This window comes from Dasypus novemcinctus, chromosome 5 (genome assembly GCF_030445035.2).
Source record: "Dasypus novemcinctus isolate mDasNov1 chromosome 5, mDasNov1.1.hap2, whole genome shotgun sequence".
Taxonomy (NCBI): Eukaryota; Metazoa; Chordata; class Mammalia; order Cingulata; family Dasypodidae; genus Dasypus; species Dasypus novemcinctus.
This window is the reverse complement of record NC_080677.1, coordinates 164,076,687-164,098,952: the sequence shown is the minus strand read 5'-3', so window position 1 is coordinate 164,098,952 and position 22,266 is coordinate 164,076,687. Positions and strand designations below refer to the sequence as shown.

Here is a 22,266-nt window from a genome sequence, read left to right as displayed (position 1 = left end):
GCTGCTGTGAGCACCCTTCCTTTTTCCTTCTCCCGTCCCCCTCCTTGCTTCTGCCTGTCTTTCCACCAAACATGAAGAAGCGCCTGTGCTTGCAGCCTCTGAGCTGGACACAGCCACAACCAAGTTAATTCCTGAACCTTTTCTAAGTTAATTTCCTTTTTTACCTGTTCTTTTCATAAACCTTTGCCGGAAGAACCCCCAAAACATACATTAAGGGGAGTAGTGCGGCAAGCTCAGTGTTATGGGGGTGATATGGACCAGAGGTTCAGAAAGGACTTGGAGACCAGATTCTGGCCACGTCCCAGTTCTCTCTCAGGAGCTTAGCACATTTCTTACTCCCTCTGCCTCAGTTTCCTCGTCCGTGAAAGGGGAATAATAACGCTGGCTACCTCTAGGTTGATTTACTGCATGTAAAGCACCTAGAAACGAGCCTGGTGCACTGTCAATGGATTTTTACATAATGAATTGCTCTTTGAATGTGATATCCTCTCCATTAATGCATTTCTGTCATGTAGGAGAAGCCTTAAGATGTTGAGATTTAAGAGAGTTTCAGGATTACTGAACACCTAGAATGGGTCTCAGGCCAAGAATAAGCAACAACAAGAAAACAATGTGAAGGATGAGTACGAAGAATTGGGAGGCCGTGTTTCTTTGTTTTTTCTGAGATTCCATTTACTTAAACTGACTGCACATTCCAATAGGCAGTCCTGTTCGTTGTTTTAATAAAACATAAAATAATACAAAGACATCATGGTGTATTAAATGATGTCTAATAGGCAAAAACAAACGTTTAAAGGGTAAAATAAAAAGAGATAAAAGAAATGAGTAACAAAAGATTTGGTAACCACTGTTCTAGAAATTCTGTGGCTCTTAAGGCATTATCCAGGGATTTAAATATGCCAGTCATATCAGGCACTAAGCTACAGTTACTGCCTGCACATAGTTTAGGATGATCTTCTCAAAATTCCTGAGTCATCATTGAAGAAGATAAAATTTTAGACCAAGAAGAGACTTTTATTTGGTTGATTGACCTTTAGGTGGTATAGCAATTACTTTAGAAATTTAATTTCTCCCTTTCCTAATTCTCTGAAAATGTGTATTGCAGTGGAAAGCATCTCTATAGACGTTATAGAAAATAATATTGGTCTGTGACATAGTGGAATATTTTCATATGCTGTGTGTTCCCTTTAGATCATGATTCAAATACTTGAGGCTCATTTAGCATCCATCCATTTTGCTTTTGAAGAGCATTTCACTTTAAAGCATTTTGAAAATGATCCTTTGAGCTCATGGGTGGACTTTCTTAAAATGTCTGTATAGCTCACCAAAAGATGGCCAGTATTCTTCAATTCAGGATTTCCAAAAGAAAATGAGAGAAGAGCTCTCAAAAGTACTTGGTTGTCTTTCTGTGGGTCAATTGGGTGGTTTCATGAGAAAATCAAAGTTTAATTTATTGTCTGGCTAATTGGGGTTTTAGACTCCACAGAGCATGTTTAGAGTAAAGGCTATCAATTTTGTTTATGAAATGGAAATTAAACCACAGTGAGGCATGTAATATTAATCATTGAGAGTAGGGATATTTCATTGTCCAAACAAAGAGCACCTAACTTGTACATTTGGTGGTATGGAAATGAAAAGTTATACAGGAAGTCAAGAAGACTAAGTCAAGAAGTTTCTTAAAAACAAATCTCTTCCCAAATGAAAATGCAGACGTGAAGGTTGCGGGTCTTAGTTTCCTGGGGCTGCTAATCAAGCATCACAAACCAGGGGGGGCTTAAAACAATGGGAACTACTGCCTCCCAGCCCTGGAGGCACAAGTCTAAAGTCAGAGTGTCGGCAGGGCCAGCTCGCTCTGGACCTGGCAGGGAGGACCGTGGCCACTGCAGGGGCCGGCCGTCCTCAGCCTTGCTTGGCATGAGGCACAGCCCCATGTCTGCCCCGCCCCCCTGGCCACCTGGGTTCTGGGCTACCTGCATCTCCTCTCCCTTTAGAAGGACCCAGTGGTGTTGGACAGGGACCTCATTTTCACTGGAGTTCCATTGGCAGTCACTCCTTTTCCACCAACGGCCATATGCACGGGCCAGGGGTCGGGACTTGAGCACATGTTGTCGGGCAGGGGTGGGGGGTGGCATTGGCAGTCCAGGAGGCCAGCATGAGTGTCTGACGGGGTGCTGTTCTCTCAGCTTCCACAGACGACAGCGCAGCCGAGAAGAAGGCGGGGAACCTGCACGCCGGCCTCATCGTGGGAATCCTCATCCTGGTGCTCATCGTCGCAGCAGCTGTGCTCGTGACGCTCTACCTGTATCACCACCCAACTTCAGCAGCCAGCATCTTCTTTATCGAGGTGAGCGGGGAGAGAGCACGCCAGCCAGGCGGGCTGGGGGGCCGCGTCCCGTGGCCAGCACCACCTGTATTTAATACCTGCATGTGACTTGCCCATTCTGCAGGAGAGAGCTGGCTGGTGTCTCTCTCACACACACGCACACACACTCAGCATTGGTAGGTCGCTTTTGTGTGATGAGTTCAGTCACCTTATCTCAGGAGATTTGGAAGAACTATGCCATTTACAGAATTAAGGAAAGTAAGAGCCATGCTGTCTGGCCCTATTATGGCAAGTATGTTAGCCAGCTGCTCTTGTGATCCTAGAAGGAAATTCAGCTGATGCTGGATGTTAAAGCACTTGCCTTAAATCAATTGATCGATAAATGCTACCTGAGTATGCATGATATAATGCATGATATAAGAATCTCGCCAAGATTTTACAGCCTTGTTAGAAAAAGTGTGGCTTGCCCTGCAGGGTGAGGGGTGAAACAATAGCATAATGGTGTGTGCCACCAGCCGTTGTGTAAAGTATGTATATTTATGCATTTAATGTACATATAAATGCACACACGCACAAACCCTCATACATTCACACAGAGAGAGCCAGTCGAATCAGTGTTATGTTTCCAACTACAGAATGTGTATCCACTGATAGTCCCCAGCACAGGGTCAAGGACTGGGGGCCAGTGCCAAGCCCTGGTGTCCAGGGGGCCTGCACTCTCTCAGGAATCCCAGGGGCCACGGCACACATCCGTGTGGCCACGGCCACCTCCTCTCTCCCAGAGGACTGGACTTCTGGGGCCCAGTATAGGAAGCTGCCTTTTTTTTTTTTTAATACTTGAAAAGATAGCTTTAATTGTAATAGAGTCCTACATGGAAGAAACAAATTAGACGTCTCTCCATATTTGGCTAGATTCCCATAGCAAAGCTGTAAGAAAAGCAAGTTTCAAAATGATGCCCAGAATACAATAGCAAGCATACAAATCTTGAAAAACAGAACACAATACTGAGTGTGATGTCATCAATATGGTGACAGTAAGACATCCCCTGAAAAAAACCTCCCCAGATATTCAGTGAACGAAAGGGCACATCCCACTTGCTTAGACTCCAGGATGTAAGGGACTAGAGAAGGACTCCACAAATGCTGAATGGAATAAAAAGAAAAATATCAGGGAGGATATTTCTGTCCCAGGCCCACCAGTGCATTCCCCTCCTGCTCAGTGGGTCCCACGCACTTGGGAGTGTGTGGGGGCAGTGGCCAGGGTGCCTCCCACTGGGGACACAGACTCAGCAGTGAGGTAGAACCCCACACATATTCAGCCACAGGGTCTCAAGTCATAGAGACGCACTGAACGCAAGCTGCTGAGGAGTGCTGCACACAGAAGGGCCCTCCAGGAGGGGAGGGGCGGAGAACTTGGCAGAATGTCAGCTGGCAAGGGGTGCACTCACTCAGCCCAGTTTCTGTTGGCTGCAACACCTAAACACAAAGCAGGCTTTTCTGGAGCAACCCACCTTTCTGGAATGACCTCATCTGGATACTTAAGACAGGATACACTATCAAGAAAAAAAAGAACAGGGGCAGAAATGCCTCACAGAGAAAAAATAATAATAAAGAGGATAAAATTGAACTGTTGTAAGATAGGAGGCTCCCAGAAATGAAAAACATAAGGAAAGCAGTGTACCGAGTGAGGGAATGAATTTAACCAAATCCCAGGAACTGGGGAGAAAATTCTACACAAAACAATCAGAAGAGATCAAGATTCCTGGAGAAGGAACAGAAGAAAGGAAGCTTTCCCTTAGAGGTGGAATGGTTGCATAGAAAGTGCAATCTTAAAAATTATACTGCAATATCCAGGGCGAGAATCAGATGAAGAAGAGCTAAGAAAATCTTATCCGTTAAACTTGGGCTATTCTAAAGGTAGAGAATAAGTTCAGCCAAACATCAAAGAAGAGCCCTAACATAAAACCAATCAACAATAAAACCCTATACAAGAGAGAAAGTGCCTTTCAGAGTCAACGCATAAAGATAATCAGATGCCTAGACATCAGCAAATGTTACAAGCCATACTAAGAAACAGGAAGATACAGCTCAGTCAAGGGAATCAATTAAAACTTCAGAGGAGACCCCCAGAATTTGGGAACAACTAATCAAAGAAATTCAAACAAGTCTCCTGAATCATTCAAGGAGATGCAGAAAAATATGGGTAAAGAGACAAAGGATATTAAGATGACAATGTGTGAGCATAAAGAAGAATTTAAATGTGTAAAAAGAAACAAAATAAATTATGAGGAGGAAAGGCACAATAGTGGAGCTTAAAGATACACTAGAGGCATTCAACAGCATTTTTGAATGGGCAGAGGAAAGAATCAGCAAATGAGATGACATGACAATCAAAAGTATACAGTCAGAAGAACAGATAGAAGTAAGAATAGAAAAAAAATTTAGCAGTTTTTCAGGGATTTGGATGACAGCACAAAGCACACAAACATACATGCCATGTCCCAAAGGAGAAGAGAAGGGAAAAAGGGACAGGAAGAATATTTGAGAAAAACTTCCCAATTGTTATGAAAAACATGTATACATGTCCAAGAGGCACAATGTATTCCAGACAGATTAAATTCTGCCACTCTGAGACTGATGCTAAGAATGTCAAATGCCAAACATAAAGAGAGAATTCTGAAAGCAGTAAGAGAACAGCAATTTATCACACACAAGGAGATTCACAATAAGACAAAATGCTAATTGCTCATCAAAAATCTTGGAGGCAATGAGGTAGTGGGATGATACATTTAACGTACTGAAAGAAAAAAAAAGTTGCCACCCAAAAACTCTTTATCCAACAAAAGAGTCTTTCAAAAATGAGAGTTTATTCACAGATAAACAGAAACTGAGAGAGTTCATAAACAAAAACCTACCTTATAAGAATAACTAAAGGGAGTTCTGCAGATTGACAGAAAAGATAGGAGAGAGTGGCTTGGAGTAATATGAAGAAATGAAGATCATCAATAAGGGTAACTAAAAAAGTAAATGCAAAAGCCAGTGGTACTGTATCCTCAATATACAGCTCTACTCTTTAATTCCTCTAAGAATCAGAATGCAATTTCAGGCATATTTCCTGAAGATGAGTATGTAAAATATAAAGTGATAAAGTTGGGCAAAAACAACATAAAGAGGGGAAACAAAGAGATATGGGAGCAGAGAACATGTATGCTTTGAAACTAAGTTGGCTTCTTTTCAAATTAGTAGGTTACAGATGTGGGCTGTGTAATATAAACCCCAGGGCAACCACAAAGAAAGTATTTAAAAATGTAAAGAATCAGAGATGAGAAAAGGATCAATCAGATACACCACAAAAGATCAAATACACAGAAAAGGAGGTTTCCGTAAAGGAAAGAGATACCAAAAAAAAAAAAAGACATGGCATAATGGCATATAAAAACCAAAGGAAAAATGGCTAAGTACTGCCTTTACAATAATAACACTGAGTATTAGTGGAATAATGTCCCCAGTCAAAAGACGCAGAGGGCAGAATGTATAAAAAAGAATGTTCCAACTAGATGTTGTTTACAAGAGACTCACTTTAGACCCAGTCACGAGTAGGTTGAAAGTGAAAAGTTGGGAAAAGATATTCCATGAAAATATTAACCAAAAAAGAGCTGGGATAGCTATACTAATATCAGACAGAATAGACTTTAAGTCAAAAGCTGTTATAAGAGACAACACTATTTATTAATAAAAGGGGCAATCTACAAAAAGAAAAAAGAAAAAAAGACTTTTGACAAAATCCAGCATCCTTTCTTAATAAAAACACTTGGAAAATGGGAATAGAAGGAAACTTCCTCAACATGATAAAAAGCATATATGAAAAACTTACAGCTAATATCATCAATGGCGAAAGACTGAAAACTTTCCCTCTAAGATCTGGAGCAAGACAAGGATCCCCACTGTCACCATTGTATTCAACATTGTGCTAGAAGTTCCAGCCAGAGCACTTAGGCAAGAAAAACAAATAAAAGGTGTCCAAATTGAAAAGAAAGAAGTAAAATATTCACTATTTGCAGATAGTATGATCCTCTATAGAGAAAGTTCTGAAAAATCTACAACAAAGCTACCAGAGCTAATAAATGACTTCAGCAAAGTGGTGGGGTACAAGATAAACATGCAGAAATCGGTAGTTTGATGAGTAATGAGCAATATGAGGAAGAAATCAAGAAAAAAAACCTTTATAACTGCAACTAAATGTGGATTGGAGTACATTATTGTGGGTGTAATTAACAGCACTGAATTACATAGGCAAATGTGGTTAAAAAGAGAAACTAGATTGTATATGTTACTAGAAGAAAAATTTAAAAGATAAAGCACAGGACTGTATAACACGGTGAACCCTATTGTAGATGATGGACTGTGGTTACTGGAAAGAATGTTCTTCCATGAATTTTAATAAATGCATGATACCAGTGCACGGAATTTTAATAAATGCATGATACCAGTGCACGGTATTAATAATAGGGTAGCACATGGGGAAAATACACCAAGTAAACTACGGATCATAGTTAGCAGTACTATTTTAATAATTATTCATCAATTGCAACAAAGGTACCACACTAATGCAAAGTGCCAACAAAAGGGTAGTATATGGGAACACCATATTTTTACATAGTTTTTCTGTAAACCTACAACTTCTCTCGTTGAAAACGTGTGCTTACTGCTCAGTAAGCCCTCACATTAGCTTGCCTAATTTCGTCTGTAATGAACCTGTTTCAAATAAGTTTACATTCTGAGGTCCTGGAGATTAGAGGATGCAATTCAATCCATTACACCCAAATTCTCCATCCCACCAAGACGTTGCTTATTCTAATTCCTCCACTCAGAACGTCCTCGCCTTCCTCCATAATTCTGGAATTCAGGATCCAAACAGCCTTTGATGCCACTTACCCGAAAAGCTTTCCTGGACCATCTCCCTGACTAGCGACTGGAAATTGCCTCTTTGTCCTCTGAAACTCCACGTCAATGACGCGCCTGGAGCTTTCTCGGGCAGTAGCCTTTCTGTTTTGCATTGAACTTAAGTATATGTAGGACGTGTCTCATCCACAAGAACTGGCTTAAGTAACTTAAGTCTTTTCCAGATAAGAAGCATTCTATAAATATTTTCTGGAAAAAAAAGCATGGATAATAAATATTCTAGGACATTTCAAACTTCTAGTGAAATTTCACGTGAGGCCCATTCCCAAAATGGCATCCTCGTTGAAATCATAGTAATTTGGAAATTGCCACGCCTGGCGTTTAGGTGGAAGCTGTTTTGGAATTTGGTTGATGCACTTATTTTTTTGTGAGTGAAGGAAAATGTTCCTGAGGTTGTGAACACTTTACTCAGGGAGGTGACATGTGACAAGCTAAGATGCTTCACTTAACAGCCAGCCCTTAGGCGGCTGCTGCTGTACCTCTCACAGTCAGAGCCTTTCCGTGCATGGTGTGGTTTCTTTTCTAACACTGTAAATGGTGAAGACACTGTGAAATACCTGGTGTTGATGCTATTAGTGGTAAATTGCAAAGGGCCCAGTTAACACAAATGCACAGCAACCCCTGTTTGAATACAAAGCGTGACTGTAAAATAGAGTATTTTTTGCATCATTCTTACTGGCTTTTTGAATCATTCTTATTGGGCTATATTCAGAGCCTGGATGTCCCCATGTGTACACAAATATTCATAGAACACTGGAGCTGGAAGGAATCTTAGGGATATTTTGGTTGTACCCCTCATAACCCAGAGGAAGAGACTGAGGGTCAGGATGGATCAGCTCATCCAAGGCCAAAGAGCCATGGTTGTCAGAATGAATCTCTCCTTGCCTTCCCACTTGCAGTGAAGCAGATGGGTCTGCAGCCTTGGCTTTCCTCCTCTCTGACTTTTCCCTTCCCATCACGCGCCTCTGATGTGCACCCACTGCCCCCAGGCAGCTCCCCAGAGCTGGAAGGTGACAGTCATAACTCACCTGCTGACAGCTGACCCATGTGCTTTAGCTTCCTGGGCTGCTTAAGCAAATACTGTGCTGTGGGGTGAATTAAATAAACAACGGGAATTACTAGCTCACAGTTATGAGGCTAAGAAAGTCTGAATCAAGGCATCGTCCAGGTGATGCCTTCTGCCGGAAGCCTGGCCTTCGGGGCTGCTGCCCGTGGTCCTGAGCCTGGCCTCCTCTGGGCAAGGCGCCCGGTGGCCTCTCCTGGCCGCGGTGCTCTCCTCCAGTGTCCATTGACTTTAAGCTTCTTGCTCACGGTGGCGCTCCCTTTCTCTGAATCTTACTCCACTTATGAAGGACTGCAGTCATAGGAACAGGACCCGTGCTGATTGAGGGGCCCTCACCCTAACTGGGGTGCCGTCGTCAGAAGGTCCCACTCACCATGGGTTCAGCCACATGAGTGGAATGGGTTTGAGAACATGTTTTTCTGGGGTGCACACAGCTTCCGTCTACCACACTGTGTGCACAGCTGAAACACGGATCCTCGATGACCACGTGTGGCCTGCGAGCCCTCTGGGTGTGCAGGTTTTGAATTACTGGCTGAGTTAGAGTTGCTGGAGCAGAAATAAAGAGGTTGAGTAGAGCATTGTTTAAATTGCTTTTTACGTTCCCCAGTATATTGATGACTAATTTTTAATTGCAACGGATTTGCTTTTTCCATATTCCTGCTCATGATGGAAAAGTTGGAAAACACAGAAAAGGGCAAGTCACTTAGAATGCCAGCATGCGGAAACAATCACAATTAGTATTTTAGTTTATTTTGTACTGGCATGTTTATATGCATAATTTGAAGTTTACATGTATCATTTTTCCGTAACACGTTTTTTTCCCAGTAACACTTTGGAGTGTAGCATGAGTTCTTTGTAAACATCATCGTGGCTGCACCGCTCCACCAGCCGTCATTCGACAGCTCTATGTCAATGGCCTCTCTGGGGCCAAGGGGTAGTTCAGGCACCTCCAGGGCTTAACATATGCCTTGACATCAACAAGAACCTTAGTTCATCTAGTCTAAGGCTGCGGACTAGTTCCCTATTGGCGCCGTAACCAGTTACCACAAACTCAGCAGCGTAGAGCACGTCTGTCTCAGCATTCTGGAGCTCAGGCGTCCTGGCTAAGTCACGACAGGACGGTGAGGCAGGAGACCTTGACGGCGGGGCGAACCATCACCCCCACACTGAGCAGATCCACGGTGACATGCCCAGGGTCAGGATCTGCATACACAGCCTGGTACACGAGAGTCCATTCCCAAAGGCGCACAACATCTAGAGATAGAGCCGGCTGGCAGAACGGTGGGTGTCACGGGCAAGTCACGTCATCCCAAAGACGTGCCCAAGTCCTGATCCCGAGGATGGGAGCCCACTGTCCACAGGACCGTGGAAGATGTTCATCAAGGTGAGGCCAGATGGATGCAACATGGCGGGCACCAGAGCAGAGGGACGTTAGACCTGGCAGTAGTGGGAGACTGAGGCAGGGATGGCGTTGGGGATTGCAGGCAAGCCGCCCGCAGACCGCTTTGGACTGCAGAAGGCACCACGGGCTTCTGGCCTCCAGGCCTGGGAGAGAGCCAACTCCTGTCGGTTAAGCCGACGAAGCAGAATGTTCCTTTCAGAGACCCTGGCAGACGAAGGAGTCTATTCTCCTCTGACCTCCGTGCTCATCCGATCACACCCTGAGCATGCAGACCCGGATCAGGAGGTGAGTCAAGTGGGCTTCGGTTTTGTGTTCGCCTGTCTGGCTTTTCCCAGGAGTTTCCAAAAGGATATCTGATTTTGACCCAAATCCATCATATTATACAAAAATGGCTGTACAGGCCTTGAACCCTTTTAAAAGTTAAGTTCCTTGTCTTGCAGCAAAATGGCAGACACGCAGAACAAATATTCAAATAACCACATTTTTAATTTTTCAGAGCTCTGGAGAAACTAGTATCTGTTGGGAAGAATTCAGTGTGCCTTAGGTCCCGCATTAAATTGGGAGATTGCTGGAAATTTCTGAGCATTGATTCTGTGATTTACAATACATTTCACTGTTACATAATGAACCTTTGCATTTGTCGGAATGCAACATAAATGTTTTCACTGTCAAAGTTATTCTTCGTATGTAGCTATTTAAGATTTTAAATAAAATACCTAAATGTAATCTAGTTGAAGTTCAAAAGATAATACTTTGATGTGGTAATCATCTGGAATAAACATTCCCATCAGAGAATTCTGCTTGGTTTGTAAGGTAAATGATACAGACTAGCAATCTTAGAAGAATCAATATTAAACCCTATCCTTGATTTTTTCATGGGTATATTTAAACAATGATTGGTATTTAGATATCTATGTACAGGTTTGACTCTTCTTTACTAATAAATCTAATAGTAAAGATGGATGGGAAATACCTTGGAAAATAGATTCCACCAGTAAAATATTGGAGTTTATTTTTAAATAATAGAAAAGTACAAACAGAGTACTTGGTCCCACTTGTGATGCTATCAAGTACTATTTGAAATGTCTTCAGAGAGAAAGGACCTAATTTAAAGATGGTATAGAAGAAAGCTATAATTAATTATAGGAGCAATATCCCTCATATTTCAGAAAGAGATGGTGCAGTAGTGATGGGTTTTGCTTTTATAGACAAGTTAAATTTTTCATGTGAGCATTGGGAAAAATACAGGGTATGAGCAATTGCTGTCCAGTGCTGTAGCCGCTAGCCACACATGGCCATCGAACCCATGAAATGCCCTTGGCACGTCTGGGCGAGGTATGTTATAGGTTCAGATTTTGAAGATCGAGTTCAAAAAAATTGTAAAATACATCAATAATTTTCATATTAGTTATGTGTTTTAAAATAATATCTTAGCTATATTGGGTTAAATAAAATATATTTTTAAAAAGTAATCCCACTTGTTTTTACTTTTTTAATGTGGCTCCTGGACACTTTGAAGTAATGTAGGGGATGCATGCTAATTTCTTTTGGACAGTGCTGGTAGAGGGAGAGAACCTGGTAGAGCAGAGAGGATTACAAAGAAACTCATTCTCTCTAGTTTTTGAAAGTAGGAAACCAACTGATTTTCAGCAAGTAGGAGAGGAGATCAGAAGCTCGAGAGAACAGACTGCCAGAGCCACCTGAGAGCTGATCGTTCATTCGTGCAGGCGTTCACTCAGTATTTGCTGAGTCCCTGCTATGTGCCAGTAGTGAACAGAATGAACACAAGGAAATTTTGCCCTCATCGAGCTTCTCTTTCAGCAGATGGAGAGGGGCAATCAACAAAATACAAGTAAAATATGTCATCTGTTCTGTGACTGGTTTGTTTTTAAAGTAGGCGTAGATTTTGAGTTGCATGGTTTATTTTATAAACGAGGCAGTTGTCATAAAAATGCCCAAAGAAAAAATACCTTCTTTGAGTTCGTGAGAAATTTTTAGCCAAAGAAGCAGATATGTAAGGGGTTCCATCTAAAGTTGTAATTTGGTAATGAGTATTATCATTATCATTCCTACCACTTTACCACTTAGGACCTTTTGTCAAGCTCTGGGTATATATATATGCATAGAAACCAAAGAATTTTCTCCATCGCTAGTTGATTTTCCTGGAGAAGAAACATCTCACCATTCTTAAATTGTACATACTGACTTGAATTAGAAGTTGTAAGATGATGTGCACAATGAAGCCATGTCTAAATACTAGTCGTTGTCATATCCTGCTTTAAAAATTCCTACTGTTTCCAGGGAACCAAAACACCTGCCTTGAGTAGACATGTCCAGCATTTTTATCATCAGAATCATAGGATGTCAAAACAGAAAAGACCCTCAGTGTGCTTATCACTCAGGGATCCTTCCCAATATTCAGTGACAATTAAGGTTCCAAAATGTGGTCCTTATCTGTTCCATCTGATTTTGTGTATCCCTTTGTAACTCCAGTTGCTGAACTCCAGACTCTATAAAGTCCTAAATAAATGCAAACCAGCAGACACTTCCATTGCAGGGACTTAACTGGCAAGTGTCCTTTGTACCACTTTGCTGGAGTCAAGTCCAATGTGGAAATGGAGACCCAGGATGGTGGAATGCTTGGGTTCCATGACACTTAGCTACGAGCTGCGTCTCCCACTCTGGACTCCCCATGCTGGGCTGCTCTTCTGGTGCTGCTATAGTGACATCGTAGCAAGATCCCTCTGAGCCAATTGCCACCCAGGAGATTCCCCATCCCAAGACACATTTGTGGATAACAAGGACCCATGGAGATTATAATTAAAGAAAGACAGGCAGCTGAAGCCCTCAGTTTTTCCTGGCAGGCACAGTGCCCCCAGGAAAGGAGCCAAAGATTCACAAGCTGCTGCTTGAGAGAAAAGTGTCTACAGAAACCTTGGCTTCATGCTTTGCAGCTGCTAGATGAACTACACTGGGGAGGCAGGAAGGCAAGACTCCTGGGCTAACCCAAATAGTACATAGGAAACGGTTTCATAGAACCACACATCCCTTTTTAAATACTGAAAAAGGTTTTCTTTTTCAAAACTGAATATTGCTCTCAAGATATTTCTTAGTTTTATTTCCATCTTAAAAAGCTCAAAGAAAGACACTGACTCATTGAAACAAAATATTTCTTGTTTGTATTTCTTAGAGGAGGCAAAAAGTGAAATTCACTTTTGGTGAACTTCTAAAGGAAGGAAAGATGAGGCAAAACATATTTGAAATGGTTTGCCCCTCATTAAAAAACCTATATTATTAGATGACAGCTTTCTTTCCAGAAATATAGCTAAATATCAGGGAAAAGAACTGAAACTGGGTCACTTTAAAAGTCTGTATGTCTGTGGTTTGCAGGCTATGGTTTTCTTTCCTCGCTTTCTAAGTGAGAAACTGAAATTTTGGAATTTTATCCATGTGCTTTACTGAATGTTTTTGAGACATCAGGTCAAGTTTCTGGTGACTTCCTTATATGGGTAATCACCAAAATAAAATTTCTTTTATAGATGTAACATTTATTTTAATCTTCTTGGTGACATTTTAATTTAAATTCCTGAAAATAAAATAGCATTCCTACTTGAATGCAATATTTTCTGCCCTCCATTGAGAATAATTATTAAAAATGTTGTGTGACATGCCTTTTACATTGGTGAGTTCTCTGCTCTAATTCCTTCTTAATTGCCACTTCTCTAGCTTATTATTTTTAATGATTCATAAAGCCATGGAAAAATATGTATTTATCCACAGGGAAGTTCTTAATAGATGAGAAAATCAAATGGTTAAATAAATAAAATCCTGCAGAGCTTCAGTTCACGTGAGCATCTGTGAAATTGAATGATGTTCTTTTAACTACGTAATATGTTTTAGGTACTCCAATACTTTCCTTCTCCTACTTTTTTTACAAAAGATTACTCTGCTTATAGATTACTCCACTTAGAGTACCAGCTTTTGAGTAATTTCTTCCTTGGGACTTGGGTACCTATTTGCTGTTCTTTATTTGTTTAAATAGATATTTAGGCCCTTTCTATTTGTGGAAACAGATAATAGAAAATTTAGTTTTAATCATAAGTATCGTTCTGCAGTATTAATGAATTTATTCAATCATAAAATTATTTTTCCACTAATCTTCAGAGTGCTCTTTTTTTTCTGGCAGAAATACAAAACAACTAAGCTAAATATATTGATAGTTCTGAAATGCTTTGATTTAGAAATAATACTAGAATGATTTGTGGTTGTAAGAAAATTTAAATTTAAAATTGGTTTACGAAATCAAAAAATCAAGAATCTAGGGATGTAATGTAAACAAATTTATTATAAATGATGCTAGCAATCATACTTTTTATAATTCTTCTTGAAGTGATTAATCCATGGTACTTTTAATTTACAAATGGGCTAAGATTATTTTGCTCTGCTTTCTTGTGTGATCACTCTGTAAGAACTTTCTCAATGTAAACAAGGTAATTTTCCATGCACAATTAAAACATCTCTTCTTATATAGCACAGTGAACATAGAGTCAGAATTATGCATTCTCTCCCTACATTCTCTACTCTCAGTTAATGACTATATTTGTATTTTAATGAAAAAGCCATTCAGATATTCCAAAAAAAGATTTTTGAGCACTGACTCTGTGCCAAGTGTTATCCTTGGCACAAACTTTGAAGCAGAAGTATTTGTTTTATAGAAAGGAAAATCACTTTCCTCTCTAAAGAGAAAATAAATTTGTCATAACTATTAAAAGTCATGCTGCAATTTACAGTTCTAGTGTTCTAGTCCAAGCTAATCCTCTCTTAATTGCTTATCAGAGATTTTTTGTTATACACTGAATTTAATTTTTTCTTCAGTGTTTTAAAATTTCCTTGCCGTTGACCTTAAAATATCTAACTCTGATTCAGCTACTTGAATCTTCAAAGTGTACAACTTCAGGACATTTGATGTAACATGAGAACAAGTAAAGAGCATTGAATTTCCGTCAAACATAATCTCAAAATCAGTCGGTTTTAGTGTGTGACTCTCAGTGTGAAAATGCATCATGAGTCTCATAAAGTAAGGATGGCCACTTTCAAGGAGTGACGGGTTCCATTCTCCACGTCCCGCGTGTCGAGGACCTTCCCCACCTGAACTGTCATCAGAGGAGAGGGATTCAGACTCCAGAGCCTGGAGACCCGGTGAAGGGACGAGAGGTGCCAGCAGAGAGGGGAAGAGGCAGGAGCGCGAGAGCTGCCCCTCTGTGGATGTGGTGCCTGACTCCTGGCTGATCTGAGGGGGAGATGTAAAGGTACAGAAGTGGGCTCAAAATAAACACTTTCTAGCATTCAGAGCTGCTCAGAGATGGGTCAGACTTTCTCGAATGATGAGCTCTCAAGAAGGCCACTGATTCCCAGAGGGCGTTTGAGCATTTTAAAGTGTTTGAACCAGAAAGAATTTATGGTCAATCCTCTCCCTGTGGGTCTAGGTTACTCTACCTTTCCCCATTCCCCAAACTGCGTATGTTTCAGTAAGATATAAAAATAGCAAAGTAAACTAGAAAGCATGATTGTACATGTTTACAGTTTGAGTATATTATATCCTTCAAGTAACCCACAGTGAAAAAACATATAATCACACACACACACACACACACACACACCTCACTGAGGACTCTGGTTGTTCTCTTACTAAGAGAACACAGCTACTTCTGAAGGCACATGCAGGAGAGAAATCGCCCACCAACTTTCATGAAGGAAGTTGGTACAACTGGATATTGCCTAAGATATCATGTTCATGTCCTGCAGGGAAAGCAAGGCTCAGTTTGCCATCGGTAAAATCTCTGCATTTAAAAAAAAGGAATTTATTATGAAAGTAGCAGATGATGTAAAATACCTAGGACAAATCTTTCCCAATCAGGGGTCACTTGAAACCGGAGAAAGTGACCAGAGGTGCAGACTGCTGTCCTTTGCTTTCTCCCATAGTCTTCTCAGCAAGTGAATTTCTCAAAATTTATCAAGAGGAGGAGTTGATAGTTAAATCTATATGCTTTCTTAACTGCAGATGCAGAAGCATCTGTGGCATTTTCCGCTTAAAAATAAATATATTTGTGTTTTTCTTTCTATCTCCCATTTCTTTCCTTCCTCCTTTCTTGCTCCTTTCCCTTCCCTCCCCTCCCCCCCCCCCTCCTCTCCCCTTTCCTTCCCAACTTTGTTTCTCCTAAGTCTAAAACTGCTCTGAGAGCTTTTAGTATACCATATATTCTCTGGCCACTCAAAACCGCTTTTGTTACTCTCTTTCTCTTTCCCTTTCATACTCTGCCAAGGAATCTTAGGGAATTTTTAAGGTTTTGCATTCAAAATATTCAAAATATTTTCTGAAATTTAAGTTGGCATTTCCCCCTTTCCTATTTTATTCAAATCTGTGATCATTAGTATCTTTATATTATAATTACTCCCTATGGACACTGCCTTTTTCTTCTCCCACATTCTATTTAAGTGCAGACTTTGTTCAATTTAGAAATACCTTATGCTGATAAATGATGCTGTTGAGTCACATCCCAGATATGTGCAAATATCTGACATAGAAGACAGTGGAAATCTCTACTCTTGACCAGGAGGAGCTAAGAGGAGAGTTACATCTACTCAGTTAGCTTTCCTCCATGTGTGTCCACTTAGGAAAATATATCATTATCTCTTATTGACTGTCAACTAATAAAAAGGAAAGACAAATTTATCAACCTTGTTCATTTTATGAGCCTAGGAGACTAGAATATATATTATATATATAATATATTATATATGTAATTGTTTCTTTCCTTAATGTATTTTTCTCTTTCAATAAAATAGTAGGTATAATAGAAAAATATCCTCAGTAATATGGTCATTAAAATAAATCTGGTGAAAGATTTTATAAGAATAAATGATGTGATTTAACAGTAAATATAAAAAATAGTTACTTAAATCTCAAAAAGAAGCAGAGTATTATTGGAAGATTCTGTGAAGATGGCAGTGGTGGTAGCATAAATTTTATGTCTTCCAGAAGGAAAGATAGCTGAGAAGATGTGCCCCTAATACTGGTATAAATTCTGGAGAACAGCAGCTGAAAGCCGGAGGAGGTTGACAACTCCAGCTGCTAGTGAGTGCAAGAGACCTGGGTCACAGCTTATGAAAGGGTTAAAGCATAGCCCAAGGAATTCTCAAAACTGACTTGCCAGGGCTGTCTTCCAAGATAGGGCTGTGCACTAAGAGAAAACACTGTAAGTGGATCAAAATTGAGTAGAATAGAGACAACAGTGTAAACAAAAAAATAAGGCTGAGATAGAACTTGTGGAGGGGAAGAGTCAGGGGTTATCAGAAAGCAAGCGTCATGTTCTTAACACAATATAAGAACAACAGAGGAGGGAACTGTGAAACTGCAAATGTTGTCTGAACCAATCTTCCCAAAATTTCAAAAAAAACTAAATTCACATAAAAATGAATAAATGAGATATTTGGAAGCCAAATCCCAAGCAAAAAATACTACAACTTAGAGAATGAAGACGAGAATAATTTCCCTATAGGGAATGAAAGCATATCAGGCGACATGCTTAAAAATACAAATAAAAACTCTACAGTACTATTTCAAAACTAGCTAAAGAACACTAAGAAAATGACGTAAAACACAAAAGAACAACCCGAATCTGTACTAGAAAAGCTTAAAAGCAAGCTGAACATATGTAAGAACTTGAAATAAAAGAAAAACCCTATTAGTAATGATGAGTAAAACTGGAATAACAGAAGCACAACTCTTAATGCCTTTAGTGAAATAGAAGGTTAACAGAAAGGATGTTTTAAAAATCAAAAAATACTGAAGAAGTATATTAAAAGGACTTGAAAGATGATGAATATTGAAGATTGGCAAAGAAGATCCAACATATGAATAATAGAAGTCCCTAAGAAAGAAAATCGAAGCAAGAGAAAAAATAAATAACACAATTTATCATTTTTAATGTTCTTGCATTTAAAAACAATATAAATATTGAAAAGTTACACTGTGTAGCTAAGATTATTTACCCAAAACAACCACATTAAGACTTATTCTAATCAATCACTGAATATTTTTTAAGAAGAAAGAGAAAAAAAAATCCTTTGTGCACATAGACAAAAAGAAATCTTGACTTATAAGGGAAAATAGACTGGGTAATCATCAGACTTATTGATAGCAAATTTTTGTGCCATAAGAAAATATGTGACAATATTTAAGGGAAAAAATGTAAATCAAGGTTTTATTTTTACTGAAGCTAACTCTCAAGTACAAAAAGCACAGATAAACTATTATCAACATGCTCTGGCAATATTGTCCTCATGAACCCTTCTTGAGAAATCTATTAGATAAGAGTTTTAGATAAGAGTTTCTCATAAACAATGACTAGAGAGACATTAAATAAGAATGGATGGACTCAGTTCAGCCTTTGGAACCCTCCTAAATGTTTTGTTGAAATATGAATTGTGTGGTTTCTTCCCCTAAAGGGAAGCAATCTAAACATTTTCCCCACATGACTTCACTTTCAGGAAATGTTTGGAAAATGTTTATAATATTTTTTCAGTACTCCATTTATATATATTTTTTAAGTAACTGGTAATTTATACATACACATGCAGTTTCTAAGCTTCCACTAATTGAGTGTTACTAATGTCACAAGTGATAAAAATCATTTTCTACTGCTCACAATCTGTCATAATTGTAAAATCTGAGCCTCATATAAACTACTAAAAAGCAGTATTTGAAGCAGAGGTGGCTAACTGTTCACCATGATTCCTGTTCCCCGTTCCCTAGAAGTTTGTGGCTTTCTCAAGCACATTTGTACCTAGGAGGGGTCATGTGACTGTTTGTCACGAGCAGGAAGTGATACGTGCCACTCTTGAGCCATGGTTTTCAGAAATTGGGCATTCCTTTTCCATGCTTTATCTCCCATTCCTTGGGAAGGAAGAGGCAAAGACACCAGGGGCCTGGATCCACGCCTGGAAGGAACTTGCTTTCCTAAACGGAACACTTGTCTTGGACTGTTACGTGAGCAAGAAAAAAAACTTCTATTTTCTCAAGTCAATTGGGAAAATTAAAAATGAAGGATTATTAATATAGAAAATAGTCACCATCTAGTGGATATAAAAGCACATAAGAAATCCATTCAAACAATGAAAAATCAGGGAAAATAAGTGGGCCGAGTGTGTTTTCGCAATCAACAGAAGTGCATTAAGATTTGTCTTTGTTTAGAAAAAGAGGTTTACAACAAATGAACCAAGTACACTAAAAACCATTGAGGATGGTGAGAAAATCCAAATCAAAGGAATACTTAAGTAACACATGTATAACAGAGAAAGACCCAAATATAAAATTAATGAAATTAAATAAGGAAAAAAGCTATTATGACAAAGTTGTACAAGAAAGATTACTGTTTATAGAAAGTAACAGGAGTACAGAAAAGAGAAGGCAAAATAAAATATCTTTTAGAAACTAAAATGTTCTTACCTTTGGATTTAAATTTTTATTTACCAACTGCAATCTCTGTTTAGCAGAATTTGTTCAGAGTATTTGAAAAATTAGTGTAGGTCTATTTTGAAAATGAAATGGTTTATGGCATTTCAGCAGGACAAATAGGTAACCAGAGATTAGGAGATTTGAAATCATTTTCCATTTGTGGGTAGAACTCTGGTTAGTAGGTGGACCAATTCTTTTCTTTGGTCTGGCTTTAAAACAAAATCAGAAAGACTCATTATTCATATCATTTTACTTCCCTTCTCTGTAATTTTTAAAATAACAATATGAGAGCTCCGTGGGACAAAATAGTTTTATCTAAAACAATCTTAGTGGACTAGAAATACACAAGCATCAAGAAATGATAGAAAGTGGGAGGTTGCAAGAAACTTAAGGAAAAATTAAATGCATTGGTTCATAACTTTTTGCATTTTACCTTTCATGTAGAAAAAAATAAAACCTCATTTTTCTTGAAAGAACATTTGTATGCTTAAAAACAAACAGCTCTTTAAATGGAATCATTGATGTTATGGGATTTGATGCATTCAGCATTTTTAATGCAAATTTTATTAGAAATATTTAGTTGCGTCATTCACAGTATATTTTAAATGCATGACATTACTATCCTTGATCAAAATATTGGTCTTTTGAAAAATCATCAGGGCATTTTTATCAGTCTTTAAAGCTGACTAGAAGTTGTAGGCCCATATTAAGTAGAGAACCAATGTTTGTCAGCATTCTTGATTTGTAAATAAGGAAGGACATGGACAAGTCCACGTCTAAGGTTTTAGCTTGTGCTACAAGAAATAGGAAGTGATCTGACTAAGTCGGCCGTGCTTGACAATAGCAAATCCAGGACCCAGCAAGATGCAGTAGAAAGATTGCAGCGCCGATTCAGCAGACCGTGTATAAATTCAAACCCAACCTACTAACTGCAATCTTGGTCAACTTGCCAACCCCTCTGAAACTCAGTTTCCCAATATGAACTTCAACCAGGAGTAGAAGCCAAATCCCAAATCTGCTCATTGCCAAGCAGCCTTCAACTGTGTTACAAGTACCATTTTTAAGTAGTAGTCAATAACGTTCAGCCCAAAATTGCATAGATATCAAGACTTGTTGGAGGGCTTCATTTATTTCCCATCCCTAGCCTCTTTTCTAAGCAATCATTAGTGACTGATCCAAATGACAAGTGCAAGGAGAAAAGACCAAGGGATCTAAATAATTCACAAACCATCTTATCAACCCCTAGGTATTGCACCGTCACTCGTGCAATAAAAAGCTGTGATATAGGTTCTAATTGGTATATCTCAGACATCTTGCCTTTTTATTTTTGTTTCTCAGTTTTAAAATTCTGCAGAATGGTGGTGTTACTTCCGGGACTATAACCTGGCTTGCATAATATCCTTACAATGGTCGCCGGTACTTCTTTACCCCAGGATGAGTGCATTACTCTTACAAGTAGGCTTTTGCGGAAATGACGTGAAACTTTGCAAAGGAGAGTTCATGAACATCTCTGGAGGCCCTGAGGAATGAGTAAACTCTGCTATTAGTCAGTTCTAACCTTGTTGGAAAACCTCATTATAAACCAGGGAGTGCCTCTTGGATCTTCTACACCACATCTTCCTTAACTTTTAATTTCCTTCCATACCGATGCATTTCCCCTCTACTCAGAATTATTCATAACATTTTCATTTCATTTCCTGAATTGATTTGGCAACAGAGAGCATGTATCCAAAATTCCAAAATAAATAAAGTTCCCAATTTAAAAGTGATTTTACATTCCAGATACCAATTTTCCAATGAATTACCTTAAGTAGGCTTTTTAAAAGTTTGTTATCTGTCTTTTCAATTTTTCTAAAACTTTTAATATAATTAAGCATACACAAATTTAAAATGTGCCATGGGAAACCCGTCCAGTGTGAAGGGTCTGGTTGGCCTGGTTTGATCCATGAGCATTGTTCCAAATCTGCACATCATCGTTGCCACCCTCGAGTCCTGGTCCTGCGATGGGGTGTGGAGGAAAGCACCAAACCACCTCCCTCTTCACCGCCCTCGAGGCTCAGCTGGCCTTTCTTTGCCCCCCTGGGGTGAACACAAGTGTGCCACGGGCTCAGCCGACGTTAGGAGAACACCCTCTTGCAAGCACAGCCAGTTTTGTCGTCCATGGCGGTGATGGCTCAGGTTCAACTTTTACCGCAATAGTTAGACCAGAACAACATTATCCAGCACCAGTGAACTGGCTTGTTTTTCATACTCACTGCACATTGCTTTTTGTTAGCATAAACGGCCTGTCTGAAAGCAAATTATGACTCTTTTAGAAGGAAATAACCCCTTTGAGCCATGGGGCTTGAGAGGTCACAAGCCATTTGGCAATATCAACATGATGCCGTCCTCTAAGGCTGATACTAAAGGCTGGAACCTCCTGAGCTTGTATCAGGCAAATCAGTCAAAACTGAAGCTTCCGTGAGAGCAGCACAATGGAGTAGATGGCCATCCACACCACACCGCCGTGTGACTGTGAGAACGCACATCCCGGTTTGCCCAGAGCTGCCCCGTCTGTGCCTCCTGTTCTATGAAAGTGTGACTAGCTCTCCCATTCCCTCGCAAACCTATTCTGATTTTGTCAATAAATCGTATGGTCACTTGATGTTGCTTCACATTTCCCAGTTCATTATGTATGAGGAGATACAGAACATCAAAACTTTAGAGGCCAAATAATCACGTATGAATTCAATAATAATAGAAGGCGCATCAAAGGGACAAGGTCCCTAAGAGTCCTTAAAAGGAGAGGAAACCCAGTGCTGAGTGAGGAGTGGCATCAAGTGCTGTAGAATTTGTCAGAGAGAGGGAGGTGAATCGGGAAACTCCTCTGAAGAGGTAGTATTTGAGATCTTGAAGGAAAGTGAAGAGTGAGAGGGGGTGGCGGGACAGAGGGAATGGTGGGGAAAATTAAATCAGCACAAGGTGAAGAGACTTATTCAGCTCTCCGTGGATACCTCTGC

General features: G+C 39.7%; 1 protein-coding gene across 2 annotated transcripts in view; it reads left to right on the top strand.

Annotated features, from left to right (window-relative positions):
- Positions 1 to 22,266, top strand: part of PLXDC2 (plexin domain containing 2) — a 425,672-nt gene that overhangs the window by 390,196 nt on the left and 13,210 nt on the right. For both annotated transcript variants that reach the window (XM_058297885.2, XM_058297886.2), the window contains one exon: positions 2,184 to 2,344. In XM_058297885.2, coding sequence (XP_058153868.1) covers positions 2,184 to 2,344 — 161 coding nt within the window. The remainder of the gene's footprint in view (positions 1 to 2,183; positions 2,345 to 22,266) is intronic.